The sequence below is a fragment of the Eurytemora carolleeae genome, unplaced genomic scaffold (assembly GCF_000591075.1).
Source record: "Eurytemora carolleeae unplaced genomic scaffold, Eaff_2.0 scaffold610, whole genome shotgun sequence".
NCBI classification, from domain to species: Eukaryota; Metazoa; Arthropoda; class Copepoda; order Calanoida; family Temoridae; genus Eurytemora; species Eurytemora carolleeae.
In genome coordinates, this window is record NW_019397003.1 from 305125 (window position 1) to 332025 (window position 26901).

Consider the following 26901-nt stretch of genomic DNA (forward strand, 5'->3'; position numbering starts at 1 on the left):
TAGCGTACTTTTTTATATAATTTTCATTTTCTAAAATAAACTTTACAAATTAGAAAATAACTGAATTCCATTGTTTTCTCTCATAAAAAAACATTTAAAAGTTTTCCAGTTATTTTATTATCAAACATTGTCAAACATTTTAAAGTTTGCCACTTTGCTGAACTAATTTGTTTTTGTAATGAGAGGAAAAGACTAAAATTACAAAAAAAAAATTAAAAGATATTTGAATCTGAATTGTAGCAAAGTTAATTTCATCTCTAAGCAAAACAATACTTTTTTGCTGCGTTCTAGTTAGTTCTAGTTAGTTCTAGTTAGTTCTAGTTAGTTCTAGTTAGTTCTAGTTAGTTCTAGTTAGTTCTAGTTAGTTTTCAACTCTTATGACCTTATTTCTCAGATTGAGTTCTATTATTTAGACATATAACACATGGTGAACCAGCAGATGTCAAAACTTTTGGATGTTAAATCTGTTTATAACGAGCTCACTCTCCTCTATCTGAACCGGCTCACAGCAACCTCTTTTTTATTTTTCTTAATGATCGTAAAATGGATTTCCTGTATATCCACGCTAATAACTTTAAATCCTTTAATTTTAGAGTTTTCAGGCTTGAGCTCAGAAACTAAACTTTCGCTACAAAAGTCAACTTTACCAACTAAGCTACGAGTATTTTCGAGTTCAACAATCAAATTTTGAGGCAAATAGGTCAAGAGATTCCTGAGTTATGATCGGTCACACAAACAAAGAAACACCAAAACCGATCTTGTCTTTACTCGTACTAACCCGTCTAGTGTACACAGGATGTAGTTGACCCAACGCGTTTTCCGCAAAAAGTAAGCGCTGACTGATCTCATGTGAAATTCTCAACTGTCGGTGTACTCAACTCCTCGAGTTCTTGTATTAATTTAACTGAGCCCACTGAGTTCCAGATCACACCAAAAAAGTTCTGTTTAATTTTTTTCGGAAATAAAGTCCTAAATTTTAGCATTAAAAAAGTCCTTTGGAAAAAAATCTTGAAATAAAAGGTCTTTGAAAATAAAGTCCTACCATTTTAAGGCTTTATTTTCTGGTTCCAGTATGATTTTATAAAAAAGTCTCCGGAAAAAAGTCCGCTTATATTGGAAAATACATGGGAACAAAGGATGTTTACAAATATATTGGCAATATTTTTTTAGGACTTTAATTCCAGTGATCTAATTTCCTGAGACTTTATTAGCAGTCACCGTATTATTTTAGCAAAAAAAGTCACAGGAATCTAAAACTCAGCTGACTTTATTTTCAGTTTCATTTTGTCCTAGGACTTATATAGATTCCCAGATGACAGACTGAATATATACAGACTGCAAATCAGCTTTCACAGGCTGGGCTAGGAAGGCCTATAGTCGTACTGGCACGACATGCTATTCTTTTGACTGCCATCTAACCACCACTTGATGCCAATGATACTCATTCGAGGTTAAGTTTTACAATCTTTAAAGAAATACTACACTAACATCGTTTAACATAAAAAATAAAATTTTAGAATTTAGTCTATTTGTTTAGTTTTTGTATTTCGTGTTCAAAGAATCCTTAAATATCTCTCAATATAAACGTACACGTCTGCTTATTGGTCGCGTACTCTAGTTGTACAAAATGAAACTTGTTGTAGAAAATATCGCATATTCTAGCCTTTAATTGATCTCTGTACTCTTTTATCTCTGTTTCAGATTAGAATGAGAAGTGGGACGAGTTTCTGGATTTGTATCTGGATTGTATCTCTAGCTCCAGTACTAGATTCTCTAAAGCTGGTTAGGATCCAGGTTCCAGGTAGAAATGCGCAAGTCACTCTACGTAGAGAAACCACATTTCAAAATTATCAATTTTCAAAATTGTAAACATTGATATCAAATTTATATTTAATAAGACAACTTGAATTAGTAATCACATAGAAAATATTCTTTTTACAAAAATATTGATTTCTACAAAAGTGACCTATTAGATTTACACCATTCATGAAACAACCCTGTTTCCTGGTGGTTTCATACTGATACCCAGTTATAGGCTCTGGCTATATAGGGTGTCCTACGAAATCTGAGAGTAACAAGACGACTTAAAGGTCGTCTTTGATCTATGAAATAATTTACGGCATTTATTCGTAAAGCAAATGTTAGAAATAAAATTCTAGAATGAATAGTCACAAAATATCCTTAGTCTTGGTATTTCCAAAATGTGGGTTGCTTTGGTGTGCTCTCAATATTTGCGGAGAGCTGACAAATTTGGTTCAGATTTCGACAACTTTGGCTTATTTAACAAAATTGAAATCTGAACAAAATTCTGAATCTCTGTCCGGTAATATTTACAGCACAATAAAGACAGATCACAAAAACCAGGATAAAGAAGAAGAAAAATATATGTTTAAGTAAGTTGATGACAGAATGTCACAAAAAAATCCAAAATCAAAGACGACCTTCAGTAGTCTAGCTGCTGCCATGTTTCGTAGGGTAACCTGTAGCTGTTAGTGCACATATTACTAACTGTAGACTGTAGATTGTAGACTGTAGACTGTAGACTGTAGACTGTAGACTGTAGACTGTAGACTGTAGACTGTAGACTGTAGACTGTATTAAACAAAACAAAACTAAAATTAAACCTGTGAAGTTAGGTTGAGTGGGAAAGTTGCATAGAGAATAGAATATATAGAGAGGAATTAAAAGAATCTCTCGGTATGAATTTTTTCAGTCCCTTTGAGCCTGAAAGGGAGTTCAAAGTGTACAAATCATGTAAATGTTCACAAATTATATGCAGTAGAGTACATTAATACAGTATGTTCCCTAGACTATTCATTTCAATTTCGAAATTTTTAAAGCTGTCAAATAAACTTTATAATGAATTAGGTGAATAAAAACATCATTTGATTTGTTATAACGGAAAATCATCGTTTGTAAAGTGGAAGGCATAGAGTCTATGTGAAATGATCATTGGTCAATTATGAAACCAGCCTATTTCATAATTTGGTTTTCTTTTAACAATAATTTTAGATTTTCTATAAAATGATATTCCAGGGCCCAACAGGTTATATAGCATAAATATGTGAAGTACACCTGCAGAATGGAAACAGTACAACAAAATGGCCGTTTTACATTTTTTTCGAGTAAATTTTTCTCTATATATTCTATTCTCTATGGAAAGTTGACACGAAATTTAATAAAAAAAAGTTAATTACAGAATAAGTTGAAAACCAAGGGAAGGGTGTTATATACTTAATTAACAAGTTTCTCGAGAAATATTAATTGAATAACAACATTTCTGCATCTAATTCATTCATTCATTAAACAAAGTGGATTCAATGGATTATACATGTTGGCTAAACGGCTTTTTAATAAAGTTGTTGGACTAACTTCTTTAAACGAAGTATTGTCTATGTTCAAACGAAGTATTGTCTATGTTTAAACGAAGTATTGTCTATGTTTAAAGAACGGTTTTTACCCTTTTTCGACCTTTAACTCTAAAAGGCTGGGAGATGGATTTGGCGCCCCCCTCCCCGTAGTTTTTTTTGGGATCTAGCAGTCTGACATCTGAACATATCATCCTAGGACGGGATAAAGGCTGGCCGTTGTCTAAATAAATTCTAGAATATTCCATTACTTTTCTATTGTTTGAGCTTTATCTAGATCCAAAAAACATATTTAAAAATTGTCAAATTTTTCCTGGGAAAATTTTCAGCTTTGACCGGCCATAAACTTTTTTCTGGCGTTTTGTGAGTTTCCACAAAAAATGGAGCCCGATAAGTTCAGCCGCTTTGACGTTTGTTGAAAACAACAGACAAACAATCCAATATAAATATAGATTGTTAACACTTTGCGATCCGTGGATTTAATATTAATTGTTCTATAGCCGGGATATATTAACTTTAGTCAAACTTTGAATCACGATGCAGTACAATTACGTCTAAACGAAATTAAACTTGGTGAAACTAAAACTTTATTTTTGATTTTCACTTTGAAAATATTTACAACAAATAATAAAAAAACAGAATAATACAAAAACAAAATAATAAAAAACTCTTTTTCTTCCAGAACACTCCTGTATGCCGTGTCCATTAGCGCCTGATCCAATCAGGGTTCAGTCATGTGTTTGTTGTCTATTCTGAACCAATATAAAACGTATGGCGGTAACATCTATCTTTCTATCTATTTCATCATCTAATTAGAGATATGAATCCTTCTATCGGCGCTATCAGTAAATGAAATATTTACTTCTACAAAAACTATAGTGAGAAGTTTCTAATGTGTTGAAATCTTAGCTCTAAACTTTTGAATTTAGAGTTGGATTTCTCAACTAATTCCGATATTTAAAATTCATAGTTTTACTTCAATAAATTTGAGATTTTTATCAGATAACAACATTTTTATAGTTTAATTTGTTACATTGGACGAAAGAAATTGAGATTTGAGATATCAAAGGTTTACATCATCAGATTGCTAATATATAGGGATTTAAAATTAAGTTTGTGCCAAAGAATTATTCCTTTGTACCTCTCCATGATGATATTTATTAGAACCAGTTTTCAAACACCATTCGTCGAAATGATTTTTTACTCGTTTTGAAAAAATGTTTTGATATTTTATAAGGATCTCAGAATCTTGTAATGCCTATAAAAAAATCCTTAAAGGGGCAGACCGGCTATATATGGTAGTTAAACTGAGTATGCAGTGTTGTGGAAAAATTCTTTAAGATTCATTTGAGACATATTAAATTTTTTTCACGATGTATAATTACTGAGTTTGAGTGAATAGTCGACGTTCAAAATCATGACTTTGGGTGGGTACGTAGTCAGAATCGGTTTTTTAAATTGTTAAATAACGACGACGAAAAATAAAGTAAACATTATACAGTAAACTAATAAGATGGTTAGGAACATATTTCTCAAAAGAAATCTGTCAATAAATCAATACTAGAATCAATTATTTCGTTTTATCATTATATTGAATTTCTTATTTTCTATAAATTTATTGGTAGATTTCTATAAATTCTTCAAATGTCGTCTTTTCAATAATAATTTCAGAAAATCTGCAGACAATCTTTGTTAATAATGAGAAACTAGAATAATGGAAAAATTTAAACTTATAATTGAATAAGATTACTTATTTACGTTGATAAGATTAATTTTCATTTCTCAACCTGTTCCTAAACAACTAATTAGTTTACTGTAGAATTTTGTTTACATTTTTTGTCGTCGTTATTTAATAATTAAAATAAAAACAATTCTGAAAACGTTTCCGCCCAAAAGTACGATTTTGAACGTCAACTTTGCGCTCAAACTAAGGATTTACAGATCTTAAAAAAGTTTTAGATGTCTCAAATGAATCCTAAGGAATTTGTCCACAACACTGCATACTCATTTCAACTACCTTAAATAGCCGGTCTTTCCCTTTAAATGCTTTAAATCGAACCAAAAAAACAAAACCCATCTCTATCTGAAGTGTCATTAAATACAGCATAGTCCCTCCGAGTCCTTCCTAATAAACAAGGATGATTTACTGAACCTAGTCCCGGAGTAAAAACCTTAATAATTCTTCTCCGTCCCATCCTACCTGTCAGAAAAAAAGTTGTGTTAATCCTTTTATTTAAAAGATATTTTAGTTAAACACAGAGAATAAACGCCTTCTTCCACGACGTTTTAACCTTTTTATAAAGAATGATTTGTATCTTCATTTTTTTACTGTTCATTTTTGATGAAGAAATCCTAAAGTGCTAGCGGAGAATTTGGTTTAAAACCCAAAGATAATAAATAAAATTTTACCCTTGTAAGTCATTAAGCATTGATATAACAAATCTTCTCGTGAAAAAACCTAAGCTTTTTTTAAATGTTACATTCAAGCTTACTTCAGTTTTCTGGATAATATTTCAATATTCGGATTATTCTTATTTTTGTTGAGTTCAAAAAGAGCTATATGGCCAACTTTTCTCTCTATTTGATGATAAATATTAGACTCGAAAGTCCAAAAGAAACTTTGTAAGATTAATTTATAAAGTAGAGTTAATTTATAAAGTAGGGTTTCTAGTTTCTATGCTGACGGGCTGGTCTGTCATGGGAAATGTATATTCTAATTTATACTAAACTAATATAAGAAGAAAACTTTAACTTTTCTTTAAACTTTTCTTTTTTAAACTTCAGTCTGATAGTAAAATAGGTTTAACCATGCAGGGATACAATAGAATAGGTTTAACTAGAACAGAATAGGTTTAACATTACAGGAATAGAATAGAATAGGTTCAGACATCATGCAGGGATAGAACAGAATAGGTTTAACCATACAGGGATAGAACAGAATAGGTTTAAGCATACAAGGATAGAATAGAATAGGTTTTAACTATACAGGGATAGAATAGAATAGACTTAACCATACAGGGATAGAATCATGCTATGCAGGGATAGAATTGAATAGGTTTTAACTATACAGGGATAGAATAGAATATGTTTAAGCATACAGGGATAGAATAGAATAGGTTTGACCATACAGGGATAAAATAGAATATGTTTTAGCCATGCAGGGATAAAATAGAATAGGTTTAACCATACAGGGATAGAATAGAATAGGTTTAACCATACAGGGATAGAATAGAATATGTTTAAGCATACAGGGATAGAATAGAATAGGTTTAACCATACAGGAATAGAATAGAATAGGTTCAGACATGCAGGGATAGAATAGAATAGGTTTAACCACACAGGATAGAACAGAATAGGTTCAGACATGCAGGGATAGAATAGAATAGGTTTAACCATACAGGGATAGAATAGAATATGTTTAAGCATACAGGGATAGAATAGAATAGGTTTAAGCATACAGGAATAGAATAGAATAGGTTTAAGCATACAGGGATAGAATAGAATAGGTTTAACCACACAGGGAAAGAACAGAATAGGTTCAGACATGCAGGGATAGAATAGAATAGGTTTAACCACACAGGGATAGAATAGAATAGGTTCAGACATACAGGGATAGAATTGAATAGGTTTAAGCATACAGGGATAGAATAGAATAGGTTTAACCATGCAGGGATAGAATAGAATATGTTTAAGCATACAGGGATAGAATAGAATAGGTTTAACCATACAGGAATAGAATATAATAGTTTTAGCCATGCAGGGATAGAATAGAATAGGTTTAACCATGCAGGGATAGAATAGAATATGTTTAAGCATACAGGGATAGAATAGAATATATTCAACCATACAGGGATAGAATAGAATAGGTTTAACCATGCAGGGATAGAATAGAATATGTTTAAGCATACAGGGATAGAATAGAATAGGTTTGACCATACAGGAATACAATATAATAGTTTTAGCCATGCAGGGATAGAATAGAATAGGTTTAACCATACAGGGATAAAATAGAATAGGTTTAACTATACAGGGATAGAATAGAATAGGTTTAACCATGCAGGGATAGAAAAGAATAGGTTTAACCATACAGGGATAGAATAGAATAGGTTTAAACATACAGGGATAGAATAGAATAGGTTTAAACATACAGGGATACAATATAATAGTTTTAGCCATGCAGAGATAGAATAGAATAGGGCTTATCATAAAGAAATAGATTAGAATTGATTCAAACATATACAGAAATATAATGAAATAGGTTCAACTGTAGAGAAATGGAATAGAATAGGTTCAACCGTAGAGAAATAGAATAGAATAGGTTAAACTGTGGAGAAATAGAATAGAATAGGTTCAACTGTAGAGAAATAGAATAGAATAGGTTCAACTGTAGAGAAATAGAATAGAATAGGTTCAACTGTAGAGAAATAGAATAGAATAGGTTCAACCGTAGAGGAAGATTTCTCATATATTTTAAATTTTTGAATTAAAAAAACAGGGATACGGTAATTAATCATCCCCCCCCTCCCCCCCTGCATCACTCGAAAAGAATTTAAAATTTTCATTTAAAACAAGAAACCTTTAATTTAAAGTGCATAACTCCACTGCTTGATTGAATACTTGTATGCAGGAAAATATCATGCAAGAACATATTGCAAAATTTTGGTGAAAATGGATAAAATATTCAGAATATTGATCAGGTTAAGAAACCTTAATATCTCCCAGGAGTATACTATCTCCCTTCAAACCCTGAGATATATTATAGATTTAAAACTTTTTAACATCAAAAGAATCCTGGATGTCTCGTTAGAGACGGGAAGTCACAATAAATTTAAAAGTTGAATTTCGAATGTATAATGTTGTCCGAAGTCGGAAAAGAATATCCACATTGGAAACTTATGAATTTAGTCCTTTTCCCTTTAGAGATATACAGGTGGAATTAATCCGTTGGATCACCAAAAGATACGGATTAAAGCTCTCTGAAGGGATTAACTATACAAAGGTTTCGACCTCTATCTAAAGAATCCAAAAATAAAATTCGGGTTCCTAAAGCGTAAAGCTGCAAAAGTAAGATTTTTAAATTTCTCGGCTTCTGATTTGCTGATCGGTTTCTACATCCAACACTCTCATTGGTTGCATTTTAGATACTTTCCTGGATATTACTGTAAGATTAAATTATTCTTAAGATTAACAAAAAAAGAAGATGATCAAGCATTGATCTTGAGATCCACAGTTTTAAAGTTTTTAGCTCTGAGCTGAAGACTTTAGAATTCGATATCTTTAATCCTGATCGCTCAATCTGAATATCCAATGTGGACATTTTTAACTCGTTCTTTTTCTTTCTTTAAATTTTGCTGCCAGTTTCCAACCATGGATTTCTGATAATGTCTTGGTGGATTTGTAGTAGGCATATATGTTACATTTCCTAAAGATCATATATACTGTATCTCAACGTCTGATAAAAAATATGTTTAAACAACTGGACTCGCTGACCCGAATAGAATCAAATCAAATATACTTAAATGAATTTTAAATACATCTCTTGAAAGCACTCAAGTTAATATGCATCTTTATATGTTTCTAAAATTGTGGAATTGAATAATATTAAAACTCAAAAAAAACCATCTCCCTACAGGTTTGCAAGATCTATTTTTTTCGTTTCCAAACAATTATAAATGCGCCAAAAAACATTTTCAAATATAGATATTTTTGTTGTGAAAATATTAAAACTACCTAGTTTGTTTAATGGTCAGGAGGGTCCGGATTTCATTGGAAATTGTCATATTTTTTCTAAATTTTGAAGAGCTCTTATAGGTATTTTTAGGAATTGAAAACTGTAAAGCTTCCTCTCACCAGGCCCGGACACCAGAACGTCGCTTATTTTTTAAAAAATTTTCGGTGCTATCCTTTAAAAAACCTTTACATCTTTCTTTAAAAAAAACTAGTACTCCAGAGTTTATTGACGAATATTTTTCTAAAGAACTTTGAGGTTTTTTGTGTCCTTTCAAATATTCGCCGATTTGGAAAACCAAAAAAACATAAGAAAGCAAATTTTAAGATCTAAAAATAAAACCTAATAATATTCCTGTGTTTCTTATTTTCTTCGAAAGCTGAGAAAAGGCAGTCTGTTCTGTTGTATTTCATCTGCCATCTTCCTTCATTCTTAATTAGATTTAGTAGAGGAGGGAGGGAAGGCGGTTCTGTTGTATTTCACATGCCATCTTAATTCTTAATGAGACTTAGTCGAAACGGGAGGGAAGGCCGTTCTGTTATATTTCATCTGCCATCTTGATTCTTAATTAGATTTAGTCGAGGAGGGAGGGAAGGTATTTCTGTTGTATTTCAGCTTCCATCTTAACTCTTAATTTGATTTAGTAGAGGAGGGGGGGGGAGGCAGTTCTCTTATATTTCATCTCCCATCTTTATTCTTAATTAGATTTAGTAGAGGAGGGGTGGGGAGGCAGTTCTGTTGTATTTCATCTTCCATCTTAATTCTTGATTTTATTTAGTAGAGAAGGGGTGGGGAGGCAGTTCTCTTATATTTCATCTCCCATCTTAATTCTTGATATTATTTAGTCCAGGAGGGAGGGAAGACAATTCTATTGTATTTCAACTCTAATCTCAATTCTTGATTTTTAGTCGAGGAGGGGTGGGGAGGCAGTACTCTTATATTTCATCTCCCATCTTAATTCTTGATATCATTTAGTGTATGATGGAGCATTAAATCGTATTTCATGTAACATTTTATTTTAAGATTTGGTTGAAGAGGGAGGGAAGGCTGTTCTAAGCTGCTCCTATATCCTGGGAGAGTCTGAGTTTGTGGACAGTGTGAAATGGTTTCTAAACAGAACGGAGATCTACAGAATTGTTCCGGGTCTTATTGATTATAGGTGACATATTGAAGTATTGATCTTTTATGATGTTTTATATTCATATAAAATTGTAAACTCTGTCTGTTTGTCCGATCATAACTCAGAAACCCCTTAAAGGATTTGTCTCAAATTTTGATTGGGGAAGTCTGGAGAATCAAGGGAATGTTCTTAGCTTGAGATTAGCTTCTGAGAAGTTCAGTGGGTCGACTTTTATAGGGGAAAAAAACTAAAATAGTAATTTACGACCAAGTGCGGGTAAACGGCGGGAATAACTATTAGTTCCCCGGGCAACACTGGGTTCCCAAGCTAGTAATAACATAAATTAACATAAGATTGCTTGAATGTCGTCTTCTTATACCACAGTTTTGTAGATTTCACAAGTTAAGTAAGTACAGGAATATAATGAGATAATTTGTGCCCGACAACTACACAACATCAATAAACATCCATCAACTCCACAACATCAATAAACATCCATCAACTCCACAACATCAATAAACATCAGTCCTTCTTTTCTGTCAAACATTTTGAAAGAAATCAGATTTCTTAGGAATTGCCATGATCTGCAAAATTCCAGCTTGTAAATAGCATTAAAGAATTGGTCTAACAATAAAAATAATAAAATTTGTAAATTTCAATAGTCAGCAATGCAACCCTCATCCCTCTTTCCCTTCTGTGTAGAATTTAAAGATAATTAACAAAGTATTTAAAGATAATTAACAAAATATTTAAAGAGAATTAAATGCCTGTGTCTCATATTCATTAAATTGTCTAAAAAGCTCTAAAAAATGTCGTCTTCCTATTCCAGACCTTTCTGGTTCTCTCTGTATGTGCTGCAAACTTTGGTAATGCAAGTGAAGTTCATAAATATTCAATTTGTTTATTTGTTTGATAAAATTTGAAACTAAATTCAGTTGGGGTGAATAATTCAGAATATAAGAATAAATTCTACATTTTAAATTTTTTGCATTCTTGTTTTATATAATGTTTAGTACAAACCCAAGTTAGATTTTTCTTTGGGAAATTCCCAATACCAATTTTGCGTAAAAAACATCAAGCGTAGCGAACCTTGATCTTGGGAACCCTTGGTAAAAGGAAATTCCTTGAACTTCTTTGTAAAGTATTTGTAATAAAATTACCGCCATTTTTTTTACTTCTAGTAACATGCTTGTATTGGGTTTTAGATTTTTTTTACGAAACCTGGGGAGCAAAAAAAGAGTTTAAAACAACATTAATTAAGATAGTGATGGGTTAGGGGGAAATCTAATTTCCGACATAGAAATTCTACGTCAGAAATTCGGTTCTAAACCTTTTTAATCCTTTTCGTTTTTAAAAATTCTTTCAATTCCTTTTTTATAATCCTTGAATATTTTTCATATTTCAGGATTCTAAATATTCTCTAAACATGTTGATAAGAATAATTTTGCATTTATTGTTACAAATATTTCATCCTTTTGAATTCTACGACGTCATAACTAAGTTCTCAGGAGACGGAGGAGGGGGGGGGGGTGTGTGCATGATTACTGTTTATCTTTATAATGGAGAAATGAATACGACCTATAGAACTGGTAGATTTCCTGACGTGCAGATCTGAAATTAAATTTGGTTGGGATTTCATCAGTGTCCACTCTTGACATATTTGGCTACCAACAAAATCTAAAACTTTAAACACTCCGAAATCCGTATTCATCTAAACATTATTTTTTTATTAATTTCTTTGAGTTTAGTTTTACTCGTCAATTCAGAAGAGACTTATGTTTGGCCTTTTAGTTAAACTTTTATTTTTTCTCAGGGTTGTAAGGTTCCCTGTTCCTGGTCTAGAGATAAGCTTGCCTAGCTCCGGGTTCCCTAGAACAGGAACACATCAGCTAGTTCTTGAGAACCTTTCTACACAAGTTTCTGGAACATATGCATGTCAGGTAGAGGATAAGAGTGAATTATGACAGGTCTCTGGAACATATGCATGTCAGGTAGAGAATAAGAGTGAATTAAGATATGTCTCTGGAACATGTCTCTGGAACATATGCATGTCAGGTAGAGAATAAGAGTGAATTAAGATATGTCTCTGGAACATGTCTCTGGAACATATGCATGTCAGGTAGAGGATAAGAGTCAATTAAGACATGTCTCTGGAACATATGCACGTCAGTAACAGAATAGAAGTGAATTAATACATATCTCAGGAACATAGGCATGTCAGTAATAGAATAAGAGCGAAATAATACATTCCTCTTGAACAAATGCATGTCAGGTAGAGGATAAGAGTGAATTAATACATGTCTCTGGAACATATGCATTTCAGGTAGAGGATAAGAGTGAATTAATACATGATATGACTCTGGAACATATGCATTTCAGGTAGAGGATAGGACAAGTCATTGGATGTTAAGCGAATAAAGCATGATGTCAGGTATAGTGGTCCCCAGAATGATCTGGACTAGTGCAGATGAATGGATTTGGTTGGATGGATTGATTTGAATAAGTATAATGTGTAAATGATTGATTCTAGAAAAAGATTCACCTTCAATTTTATAATTTATTAAACTACAAATTTTATCGGTTCTTTCTACAGTAGTCACAAAAATAAAGCGGAATATGAAAGCAGGGTAAAGTAAATATTTATTTCTAAGGTAGATTAGAATTTAGAAAGCATTTTAGAGAAGAATTTTAGAGAAGAATGTATTAGGATTTTTAAAAGTTTAAAACAAAAGATGTTAACCCTTATCAAATAAACTTCTTAAACAGTCCGTTTTTATTTCTAACTTCTAAAAATTGTAAAAATATTAAATAAAACTTCTGCGAACTTTCCTCCCACTCACAAATATCTAGAATATTTGAAAGGTTTAACTATGAATAAATTGTACAGGCCATGTACTCCACTTCCAAAGGTCAATCTGTATAATACAGTACTCGGGGGTGATTTCTAAAAATATTGAGTTAGGAGAATTTTTTACCATTAACTATTGAGATCCACTACACCTTTCTCGTATGCAGAAATACATTTTCACAGAAAGACGTAATATTACACTCTTTACAGAGCAATATTTCATCATTAATAAACGGTTCTGAGAAAACTGAGTAAAATTCAAGATATAAAACCTCCCCATACACTTTTACCATAGATAAAGATAGATTGCACTTAAGACGACATTTTTCATTTTGAAAGATATAAATGTACAGAGATGTTTTAAAGATATTCCTATTATATTGATTAACTAGGTCGGTTGTGAACATTGGCTGTTCTTATGTCATTGAGTACTTGTGGTGTACATGAGTTCTGTTTAGAGAAATTTAAGTTAGTTTAGTCCTTCTCATGTCCTTCTTCAGTTCTCGTCAATATGATATATTGATATTCTCAAAATAAAATTCACTCCTGAGTGGTTTAATAATTATGAAATCCATTAAAACACTTTGACCCCTAGAAGTTTGAGTTCGCGGACTGTACAATTCTTGGTGATTTTGCGTATACATAAGCTATCTATGTTTATTTATTTATCTATGACTTTTACTTCGAAAGCGTACTGCATATTTGATGTTTGTACTATATAGAATAGGCCATATTCTCTTCATATCCTTTATCAGTAAACTTTCCGAAGTATACACTTGGGCTAATACACACGGACAGGTAGCTAAGATCAAACCCCCCTGAATAATTCTTTTAATCGGATAAAATGGCAGATTTTACGTTTTACTATCAACTATTATTATCAAACAAATCTAACTAAAGAGATTGTCAACGTAATCTCAATTAAACAGCTGCACACTTGATTCACAAGGGTACCTTTTACACCTTTCTATCTATTAAAACGTGTTGAATTCTGATCATTTTATTCCTCCTAAATATCGTATTTATCCGCAAATCGCTTTAATAAAGAAACCACCATTAAAAATTGACAATTTTAAGACAAAAAAGAATTTTTTACAGTTTTTGTTCCTCGCTAAATGGAAAGTAAAAAATAGAATTTATAAATAAATAATATAGAAAATTATCTATAAATATTGCTCTATATCTCTTCCGATTAACATAAGTATCTATGAAACCTAAGGTGTCATAAATTCTCTGTTTGATAATTCCGCCATAATCTAGATATCTGAACAGTCCCTTTACAGCTAAACAAAATATATTGTTTATTTTCAACTCGAAGCTTGAAAAGAAAGCAATGCATGATTGAACTAAATAATCAGGCTGATTTCTTTTTCTTGAAATAGAAAAGGGAATTTTTTATGAATTATTTTTCATTTATTTTCGATTTTAATATTTATTTAAATTTTGAGTTATTTTTGATTTTATCCTTGACTTTTTATCTTATTTCTAGTTTTGTCCTTGATTTTATTATTGATTTTATCCTTGACTTTATACTTCGTTTTATATTTTATTATATTTTTAATTTATCCTTGATTTTAATTTTTATTTTATTGATTTTAGCCTTGATTTTATCCTTCGTTTTATTTTTTTAATTTCATCATTGATTTGATTTTGATTTTATCCTTGATTTCATCTTTGATTTTATCTTTGATTTTATCATTGATTTGATTTTGATTTTATCATAAAGAAACTGAGTTTTTGCCACAAACTCTTATTTTCTGGCTCCTATAATAATCTAAGTTTGAAATATCAAAAGTTTACCCCTTCAGGTTGTAAATATAAAGGGATTAGAAAATTTGTGGAAAAAAATGCACCTTTTTCGCCGTCAGATAAGCTCATTATTCTAAAATTATCACTATTACTAATAATTTTGTCGGACACAAAAACTGAGTTGACACTTGTGACGTCAGAATACAGCTGTACTGAGAGTGTACAAATACTAGGTTGTAAATATAAAGGGATTAGAAAATTTGTGGAAAAAACTTAGTTTCTTTAATCTTTGCTTTTCTCTAGGTTACAGAGAGTAAACCTCCGTTCCACACAGAGGAGATGAAGGATCATTTACAAGTATTTGGTAAGTTTTTCCCGCCATTTTCATTTTATAAAACATTTTGAATTCTCGGAATGTTTATATAATGTTTACGATTCTTGATTTTGTATAGATGACAGAAATTTTTAATTCTACTGAAATTAATTTTTACTTTGAAGCAAGAATTGTTGAGGAATGAATAAATGATAGGACGCTAATCACTAATCATGACATATTAAAGAATATATCATGTATGACAGCTAGGTGTAGGACTGGAGGGGGGGGGAAGGGAGGATGAGGAGGGGGGAGGTAGTCCTAATAGGTATAGAACAAATATTTAGATATTGTAGTAATGATGGAAATGATGTACTCATAAAGTCTACTTTCTGATAAGTAACTGAATTTCCTAATCCCTGTATCTTTGGAACCTGATGGTGTAAACCTCAGATTATTTAGTCTGACAGAATTCATAGTTCAGAATATCAAAGTTCTACGACACTCCGGGTTGCAATTCAATTAATTCGATATTGACAAATAAAGATAAGATATCATTATATTTATTTATAATATCGGTATTTATACATTATACAACATATTAAAGGATTAATGGTTAAAGGTGAAAGATAATCTATAGGTTTATTGGTAATTTCCCCCAGGTTTCATAATAAATAAGCGCAACGAATAGTAAGACCATTATTTATTAATTGATTATGATTGTTCACTGCTTATAACAGATACCATGATGCATATAATAATAATAAAAAGAAATGTACTGCAGATCAATAGTGTGTTGGGTCTACGTCAAGAATAAAAATCTCAGATTAAATGCGCCTAGATTATTAAATCAATGTTATTATATAAATACACATGAATCCAAATAGATTATCAAGGTTTTCAAGATTAAATAAAGAATGTAAAAACAGAAAATAAATAACACAAAAAAATGCACCTTTTTCGCCGTCAGATAAGCTCATTATTCTAAAATTATCACTATTACTAATAATTTTGTCGGACACAAAAACTGAGTTGACACTTGTGATGTAAGAATACAGCTGTACTGAGAGTGTACAAATACTACGTTGCCATCTATTGTACTTAACAGTCTATTTGCATGAATCATTTATTTACTATCTATACCCATATTTTGACTATCTCACGCACGGATCCACAGCTGAGCAATTAGCATACCTGCATCAAAAAAGATTCGGTTCCATTTTGAGTAATTCAAAACCTTTCAAACCAACTACAGATGACATTAGTTCCAAAACTAACACTTGGCCCATTTCTAACACTGAGTGTTAGAAATGGTCACAAATTGAATGGCTGGTGTTTTAGGATCCCAGCCCATATCGAGAGTATAAGTCGATAGTTAAAACTATAACCATGGAATTTTGAACTTACAAATTCCAATTCTGACGAAAACTATGGAACTTTTAACTAACAAATTCCTATCCTGACGAAAATTATGGAACTTTTAACTAACAATTTCCTGTCCTGACGAAAACTATGAAACTTTGAATTAATAAATTCCTATGCTGACACAAAATATGAAATTTGAACTAAAAAATTCCCATTTTAACACAATTTATGAAACCTTGAATTATCTAAGAAATAACAGTGTCGGAGCTTGATAAGAGGTTACCATCTTGCGGCCTTTAAAAGCCTCAAGTTTTGCATCTTAAATCCTTTAAGACAACCAAAATCTTGTCAATTTAATTCCTTTCATACCAAAAAGAAAATCTTATATTTTCAACCCATAAGAAGTAAACCTATTTCAGCGTATTATATATTGTTTATACTGTAGTAGAGTGCTTATTGGAAATCTATCATATTCTCACAGGAAAACTATGAGTTTATATATCTTATTCTTTTCGGTTTCTTTCTTCTTATTTTCAATTCAAATATATTTTGTATTTTTCTATAACTACATCTCCATTTAGATTTCAATAGGACGAATTTGAAGAGTTTAAGCCACGTCCTAAAATTTGTTTTCTATATTTCAAGATTTAAGCCGGTGCTCAATTGAAACCGGTTCAATAAATGTAGATTTATTGAATTAATCCCAATATGTTTGTAACATGATGGCTTAAACCTTTGATATAACAAAAATCAAAGTTTAAAATAACTAAGGTATACGACATTGGGTTGTAAGGATATGGATTAGACTATCAGAGTTTGTGGCAAAAAATAATTCAATTTCTTTTACAGTAAATTAGATTTATTAGTTTAAAGCTCCATAGTTTGCGTCAGGATAGGAATTTGTTAGTTCAAAGTTCCATAGTTGTCGTCAGGATAGGAATTTATTAGTTTAAAGTTCCATAGTTTGCGTCAGGATAGAAATTTATTAGTTTAAAGTTCCATAGTTGTCGTCAGGATAGGAATTTATTAGTTTAAAGTTTCATAATTTGCGTCAGGATATGAATTTATTAGTTTAAAGTTCCATAATTTGCGTCAGGATATGAATTTATTAGTTTAAAGTTCCATAGTTTGCGTCAGGATAGGAATTTGTTAGTTCAAAGTTCCATAGTTGTCGTCAGGATATGAATTTATTAGTTTAAAGTTTCATAATTTGCGTCAGGATATGAATTTATTAGTTAAAAGTTCCAAATTTTGCGTCAGGATAGGAATTTATTAGTTGAAAGTTCCATAATTTGCGCCAGGATATGAATTCATTAGTTTAAAGTTCGATAATTTGCGTCAGGATATAGTTCAAAGTTCCATAATTTGCGTCAGGATAGGAATTTGTTAGTTTAAAGATCCAAATTTTGCGTCAGGATAGGAATTTATTATTTCAAATTGTTCCATAGTTTGCGCCAGGATAGGAATTTGTTAGTTTAAAGTTCCATAGTTTGCGCTAGGATAGGAATTTGTTAGTTCAAAGCAAAGAATTGTAATGTAAAGATAGTTAATTCATAGGTGTACGCATTTTTAGTACTGCAATGTACTGTCTTTGGGCTGTAAGGTAAACACAAGACGGATGTCACAGCCTGACATCCATGGGATCCACCTTTCACATAAAAAATCAATGAAATATTCTGGTCATAGGAAACTATTATCAAAATTTTCAAAATTCAATGCTTTTATCCTCCTCGGATATTAGAGGAACACTGATGCATCTAATCTTGCTCACAAACACCACCCAGAGAGAACTGGTTTCAATATGTACGTAGAGAATACGCAACAGCAATTAACTTTCCTTGCCTTATTACCTTGGATCTAAGCTTCATAGTTTTCGTCAGAATAGGAATTTGTCAGTCCCAGAGTTTGAATTTCAGTCAATATTGATTTATAAAATACAGTCCGTAGACAGAAAAACCTTCACAAAGTGTGATTACTGAAAGTTTATAAAACAAAACAATTATTTAAATGTTCCCTCTGGCCGGCCATACGGCTGGACCGAATGGGCTGAAATTTTTTGTGGACACTCATGAGTAGCTCGGGGTTGACATAGGTTCAACAAATTTCAAAATTTATTTTATTCAAATTTTTTTTTTAATCAAAATTTTTTTTTCTTTTTTTACGGGCAACACCGGGCCCTTTAGTTCATAATAAAATGAAATCTCAAAAAGCACTTGTTTTTTTCCCTGCAAAATTAGAGCCTTTTATTAGAAAAACCTTTTATTATGAATATTAGGGAATAAATTTCTCAAAATAAATCTTTTGAACAAAAAAAAACAATTTTTTCATAAAAAGCTACGAAATTCTGGAGGGTAAATCTAGCAGAAAGGAACGAAATAAGAACCCCATAAACTGGATTTTAACTCACCATAAACAAAAGACTTTGCGCTAAACTAAGTTTCCAGTGCGTATACTGCAGATCACTGCAGTACACTGACCGAAGAAATAGTGGATGTTGAATAATCAAAAACATGATTAAAATTGACTCAATTCTAACAAGGGAACAATCCTTTTATCAATTAGCTCGCTAATGATAATCTTGATAAATTATTTGTTGAACTGGTTTCAACAATAATACTGCAGCTTAAACTATACAAATTAATTTATTTGGCATTAAATCAATAAGAATGATTCTCGTTTTTGTAAAAGGATTAAAGTTCTTTAATTAATGTATTTCATTGATTTTTCAAACTTTGTGAGAACAAAATTTTCAAATGTATAAGTTAAATAACTGAGAAATGTTTTTTTCTCCAACTGTTGAATCATCTTTTTATTTGATCACACATCTGTTTCTGTTCTTCTCTTTTAGATCTACGCATTCTAATCTCCTGTAAACAGGGAAAAATGCACGTTTAGACATATTTATGATTATTACCCTCTTGTTTAAGTAAGAGGGAGGGGGAAGAGATAGAGAGAGAACCCCCCCCCCCTTCTCTGCACTATTATTTTTTTTTTTCCAAGTTGGGCGTCCCATATCATATTAGATTATCTTCAATCTTTAACGCCAAAATACACACATAATACATTAAAAATCTAGCATTTTCTGCAAAAAAAATTCTTCTAGCCTTATTAAGTTTTTTAAAATGATTAATTCTTCTTAAATTTTCTGATTTGTCCCCCAAATCGTAATTTAGACCCATTGACGCGGTCTAATTTGATGTGGGACACCATGTATGTTATTCCACACAGTGCAGGGTTCTGTTCAGCCACAAGAAACTGGAGATATAAGAACCTGACTGTTCTGAGCTCCCTTGATGCTTACACTAGAACCAGATTCAATCGAAAGAATAAATGTCTTTCCGACGAGTTCGGATACTTAATAACAGCTAACCCGGCTTGTTATTAAGGAGAATATTTAAAGCTGCCAGTAGCAAAATCTGGTAAAAAACTGAGAAAAAATAACTGAGAAATGTAATGCATATTTTCTTATAGATATATCTTTAAAAATCAAATTAAAAAGTTTTAAAATATTTTTTTTTTGTCTTTGCCACAAACTCTAGTTTTCTTATCCCTATATCTTTGCAACCCAATTTCCTAGACCTTAGATCTTTAATACTATGAAAGTTCAAAATATCAAAGGTTTACACCATGAAGTTGCAAAGATATAGGGATAAGAAAATTTGAATTTAAAAAATATTTGTTGCAGTGCGTCCCACCGGAAGTTTGCGAATGAGTGGATTAGAACGAGAATATGATCCTGGAGAGAGGATAGAGATCAACTGCTGGACTCCTCCAGCGATACCTCCACCAAACATTACATGGAGGATTAACGGTCAACTGGTAAGAGCTGGAAATTTATAAATTAAATGCGGGTCAACATTTGATTCAAGCTTAAAAAGTGCGGAACATATTTTCTATATTTTCAACCTATCATTGAAGACCTGAGATATTTCAAACTATAAATTATGTTAGATCAAATAATCAATCAATGTTCCATTTAATTTTTCTAATCCAGATAATTATAAATTAAAAAGTACATAAAATATCAGATATAGAGTAGACAGGTTGTGAATATGTGTCCCTCGGAGTTCCATCAGCGCATAAAAAATCTTCGTATTCCATAGAAATAAAAAAAAAATAGTTTTACATTCTTTTTTACTTTATTACTACTTTAAACTTGAGTGTAAAATTGAAAAGGTTTAATATAAAAAAGAATGCAAAACTCTTATCTCAGAATTATTCCTTTTTATTCCTAAACCTTATGGTTTGTTTATGTTTATATATACAAACTGCATACAGTATACAATCATTTTATTCTATTTCCCCATTCAAGTGTACATAAATAAATAAATAAATAAATAAATAGATAAATAAAATTTGGTTATAGAGGACGTGAGTCAGACTCTAATAAAACGCATAGATAACTTCCAGTATATATATTTCTTATAACTTATTACTAGAGGGTTCAGAACTAGAGTCAATATCGATATCGCACGTGTAGACTGTAGAGATGATATCAGTACTAATGCCCCAAATCCGTTCTATCTCATTCTGTTGAATCTTGTGGAACTAGTTTAACGCGGCCAGGCATCGTCTTCCACATGGTTTCATTAACCGTGTGAGTAACATTGCAGGACCCTCCATGAAAATGTCATTGAAATTATTTTGACAAAAATGGCATCATTGTTTTCCCCCTTTATAATATATTTTCTGCTTAGAAGAGATTTTTATTAAAGGAATCTAAAAACATAAAATAAGCCCCCCCCCCCATACATTCTGCTACCCCCTTCATCGTTTAATATTATGCTAAACAATTCTAGTTTTATTGGAACCTTGTTTTTATTAAAACTCTGCAGAGCTACTTCACAAGCATAGATTAATAACAATACAGATAGAACACTAGATGTTGTCTTTTAAAGATTTAGGAGTTTTTCGTTCACAATAACCCTGAGGCAGAATCCCAAAGGACTCATGACGCGTTGAATTATATTCCCGCGTAACTCCTTTGGGCCTCTGTCTTGGATGGTTATTGTTAACGAAAAACTCCTAAATCTTGAAACATCTAGTGTTCTGTCTATATTGTTATTAATCTATGTTCTCGAGGAAAAACAAAAAAATTTGCGGTTTTATAAAGATGGAGAAACTGAAAAATATATTCAATGAACTTAGGGCTGTTATACCCCCCATTCCACACCTTTCTTTTCCATATTATATGCCATCATGATCCAGCAGAACAGAGGTAGTCATAGTTAGGTATATAGGTATTGTTTTGAGGTCCATCTTTACAGTCCTTTCCAGGTTGTTTTTGGTGCTCTCAAAGAATCTGAGATGTTTCATAGAAAGCAAAATAAGATTATCTATAAGTATAGTAGTCATATAGTTATATGTGGGAAATATTGTTCATAACAACCTCTTATAGTTTACAAATAAAAAGACATGGATATGGGGTGAAAGTTGTGTCCCAAATGTTTTAAGGAGGCGGAGGGCTTCCTTTTTTCTCCCCCCCCCCCCCCCCAATAAGCAGCTTCTGTGAAGATAGCTTTAATAAATGAATAATTTGTACTCCTAAACTCCAGAAATTTGTGACGGACAGTAAATCTTCTAAACTTATGAAACAAAATTCTGAGAACTTTGATAAGGTCCAATAAGGCCCGTAGCTAGGGGGACACAGGGGCACAGGGGGTGGCACACTTTCTGAGATAAAAAAAGAAAATGAAAATAAAGAAGAAAAAAAAGGGGAAAAAATTGGCATAAAATCTAATTTTTGTTACATATTATGTGTTAAGGATTTTATTTCTATCCTGTCTTGTGAAATAATAGGGTTTATATTATTTTTTCGTATTTTGAGAAGCTTATCCCTTTCCATTCTTTTATTATATTAATGATCAGTTAAAAATCTACATTTATCAATTTAAACCCTTATTGAGTTTTCAGGTCAACATTTTTTTAACCTTAATTATCAAACTATTTTATTTATAACATTAGTCCCCCCCCCCCCACCCCTTTAGAAACTCCTAGCTACGGGCCTGGGTCCAAGGTTCGAAAACTCGAAATTAGAAATAAATTTTGACAAACTTGGATCACTTTCAAACCTTATAATACTCTGACAAAGCTTTAAAACTCTAGAAAAAGCTAAATTTCTCTGGGTTCTAAAATTTTACTGCTCTGGGTAGTCGTTTAAAATCGGTTAAACTCCGTCGTAAAACCATGCACTGTAAATCTACGAGAAATGTTAACTGCGTAAATCTACGAACCCTGTCTAATCCCTTGAACCTCCTTGAACCTCCTGCTTTAATTAACGATGAACTTGAGGGCTGAAGGTTTATTTCTTAACATCTACACTTTACAGTGTATAAGTACTTCAACCAACATCTTTAATTTGACGCAGCAGACTTAGATCCTGCTATTATTAAAAAAAGTATTCCTTCACCATCATCCCACCGCCCATTCTTTATTTTAAGATTTTGACCCGATGATCTAATCAAACATGATGTTTCATAACCAAGAGCAGGTTCACATTGTTTCTTCTCGAGACCTACAGATCGAACATTTTGATTTCTAATAAAGCTAATCTCAACCTTAACCCTATTCCCGCTGGGGGGGGGGTCAATTTGACCCCCCCCCTGTAGTTTTTTTTACATAACTCAAAAAGTATTGGTCTGAGTCTGTTGAAATTTTCTGACTTTTCTTACATACCCAAAGCCCTCCCTTTAGGCCTAAAACCGGGCTTTAATACTAACTGCCTGAGTCCTCAGGCACACTGCCTGAATGACTGCTGTTGCCTGTAGCAAACTAAATCTTTGTTTTGACCCACTTTCACTTGTCAGATTTTGATAAAATTTAGCTTTTTGGAAAGCCTATGACATAAGGAAACGGATTGCACAAGTTTTGCGAAAAAAAAATTGCAAATCTTTTGCAAACAACCTGTCAAAGGAAATTTGCACATTTTTAGTTTTTCTTGATTAAAAATCAGGTTATTTAAAATTTTGCAAAAATTTTTGCATATTTGAAATGGCATGGTCAAGGGCTTTTCAAAAATGTATAATTTGTCATATTTTGGACAAATTTTTTTTGGCAAACATTTTTACTATAAAACTAGATTTTGCGATAAAAAATTCAATTTTCGCAAATTTGCAATTTTTTTTGCAGATTCTAAAAGTAGAGCACAAGAGCTTTCTAATGATGTATCATTTGTCATATTTGGACATAAAACATGGGATTTAGGGGGGGGGGGCAAATTGGCCCCCCCCCCCCAGCGTATCCTGGTTTTCAAGTACCCCAGCGGAGATAGGGTTAACTCAATGCCAACAGTGAAAACTTTTATTTGAAACGATTTACTACCTTAATTATTATTTTAACTCGTTATTTTCGCAATCTTTCATTGGACGAAGAAAATTTAGATCTATTAAAAAGGAATAATGACTCAAAATTTTGATCAAAGAGCTGAAAAAGGTGTATTACAGAATATTTTTATGTATGTTTTGCATTTCATCTATCTTGTATCTATCTATATATACATACTTTGCTTGTCTGTCCAGCTCGTCCAGCTTATAGGTTAAGTAGTTTTTGAGAAAATGCATTATATTTGCATAAGTCAGCAAAAATGGAAAGTCTATTTGTTTGTTTGTCTGTCCATTTGTATCCAATATTACATCAAAACGGCTGAACCGATCGGGCCCAAATTTTGTGTGGGACCTCACCACATGACCCCAAGGAAGGTTTATGGAACATCAAAATTTGAAATAATTTCTTGGAAATAGTTGAATTTTTTTTTGAAAGTGCGCCAATTTGAAAAGAAAAGTCCGCCAAAATTTGAAAATGAGCAACAGTTAAAAGCTAAAATTAGTTCCAGGAAAAGGGCCGCGAAGCGTCCTGATAACCTATATATACTTTGCTTGTCTGTCTATTTGGTTGTTTCTTTGCATCCAATAAACGTCAAAACGGGCCCAATTTTTTATGGGGACTCAGAAATGGCCACTTTCAAAGAAACAGTTGAAATCTAAAATTGTAAATATGAAAGGGGGAGCGAAGGGCACTAAAGGCCTAGTGTTTATACATATAATTAAGTAAACAGATGAGGATTTTTTTATGGAAAGAATGAGATAAACCCGTTTTTTCCATTCAAAAATGTCTGTCTCAGTGTACAGTGTACACAGCACATTTTTCAATGACAATTTTAGCCTAATTGTAATCCTTTACCAATATATTTTCAATTGGCTCATAATAAATTTTCTTTTGTGTTTTATTTTAAGCTGAACTATCATACATTATTATTTTGTATTTTGTGTTTGAAAATAAATACTAAATACTAAATAATGCATCTTAAATATAAGATTTCTTAACAATTCCCTTATTCTTCAATTTTAATAAATTCTTAATTATAATTTTTTTAGAAGACACACACTTTAAACATCAAAATTGAAAATACTTGCTACAAACTTTAATTGTCTAACCCTTATATATTTATTGAAAATCATTGATATTTTCAAACTTAAACTTTTTGATCTTGAAGAATTCGTTTTTTGAAATATCATAGGGTTTACGCCTTCAGTTTGCAAAGATAAAGAGATTGGATTGTGGAGTATTCAGTTTCATTGCTTTATCTAAGTATGACGTTAATATCATATTAAATATAGATATAATGACGGTAAAACTGAATATTCTCAAGTGTACTCAATAGAATACAGTGTTTAGAGTTCAATTGGATAAAAGAATCTAGAAATAACACAGTTATACTTTCAATTCATTCAACTGTCAAGCTCAATACAATATTCGGTGTTTAGAGTTCTATTGGATAAAAGAATCTAGAAATAACACAGTTATGCTTACAATTCATTAAACTGTAACACTCAATACAATATACCGTGTTTAGAGTTCTATTGGATAAGATAATATTGAACTAACACAGTTATACTTANCTTATTAAAAAAAACTCTAAAATGTGCTCTTCAGTATATTTTTTAATTTTAGAGGGGGTCGTTCAAGTGACATTTCGTCGTTCGATGCTTCCGTTTGGCGTGAACCTATGTCGAATGTTCATAAACCTCTTTGTTTACTTTCAACAGTTAATAAATATACTTAGAAATTATAATAATAAATACTTAATTAGATTACTTTGACGAAATTATCTTTCAAATTATTTCTTAATGAGGCCCCAGTTTGTCCTCTCTTCAAGGGGTTCTAGGTTTAAAACTTAACTGATTTGCCCTAAAGGAACTAACTAATTTCTCCCCATAAACTCTAATTTTCTAATCCATAATATAATTTGGCAACCTGATGTCCTTAACCTCTAATATTTTAGACTTATTTTAGATCCAATAGTCAAATTCTGAAATAATAAAGTTTCAAACCTTCAGGTTGGAAAAATATCAGGTTTGGAAATTTAGTCTGAGTCTGAGAAAACTGATTAGTTCAAGATATTTTTAAAAATGTCGCGATTCTTAAACGATTTTGTTTTAGGCTGAGGGAATTGGTGCCTCATGGAAGAGTTCCTGTGAGAAGGTTGCCTTGCTCTACTCGTGCTCCTCAACCCTATCCCTCCCCTCCTCTCCTATCCCTCAACCCAAACTAGCCCAATCCCTGTCCTCCTCGCCTCTTCCCCAACCTAACCCAACCCAATCCCTGTCCTCCTCTCCCCTACCTGAACCCAACCTAAACGAAACCTTGCCCTCGACTCCGCAGCGCTCAATCATGGTTCGGTGTTCAGCCAATATTGGAACCAAGTATGAGGATTGGGTTGAAGGAGAGATAAGACTAGTTCTCCCAACCAATCCTATCCTTGGGGTTCCACTCACCTCCTTCTCCGTTCTCCTTCATCAACCCAACCTTTCATGTTCTCTAGTTTTAATCTTGCTAACTCAAATGTTTGTTTAACGATATCTTAACGTTTTTTTTTCACCCAAGAATAATAAATCTATTTTATCTTTGTAATATGCATTGTAATTAAAAGAAAAAAACTAGCCAACACAACAAACATTAACAATAATTATCTTTCTAAATAAAAAAGAAAAAATGGGAGAAAAAAGTGTCTTCCGTGGATTGTTTTTTAACTGACATGTTAAACGTAACTGGTAAGGATGTCAAGTAAAAAAATATAAGAAAAAAATAAGCTGTCACATCAAATTGTTGGATGGTAAAACTAAGAATAACATATCTCCCAAAAGGATTATTCCTAAATATATATATGAATATATTGTATAAGATATATAGATAAAGGATATTAATGATAAAACAATACATATATAATATTACTGTAGAATATATTTGGCTGAGGCAGGGGGAGGAAATTGTCTGGCAGTTCTCAATAGTTGTTAAGGTTTCATGTATTGGGGAAACATATATATATAATATATAAATCTTACATTTATATACATATGTATCTAATTCTATATATATATTTTATATATATAATATATATATATCTTACATTTA

General features: G+C 31.8%; 1 protein-coding gene across 1 annotated transcript; it reads left to right on the top strand.

Moving 5' to 3' along the window:
* Positions 1-1702: 1702 nt before the first annotated feature.
* Positions 1703-26482, top strand: LOC111711001 (uncharacterized). The gene is made up of 6 exons (XM_023485216.1): positions 1703-1801; positions 10120-10255; positions 12030-12156; positions 15117-15177; positions 20177-20310; positions 25930-26482. The coding sequence occupies exons 1-6, from the start codon at positions 1708-1710 to the stop codon at positions 26341-26343; spliced, it is 966 nt and encodes a 321-aa protein (XP_023340984.1). The 5' UTR covers positions 1703-1707; the 3' UTR covers positions 26344-26482.
* Positions 26483-26901: the final 419 nt, after the last annotated feature.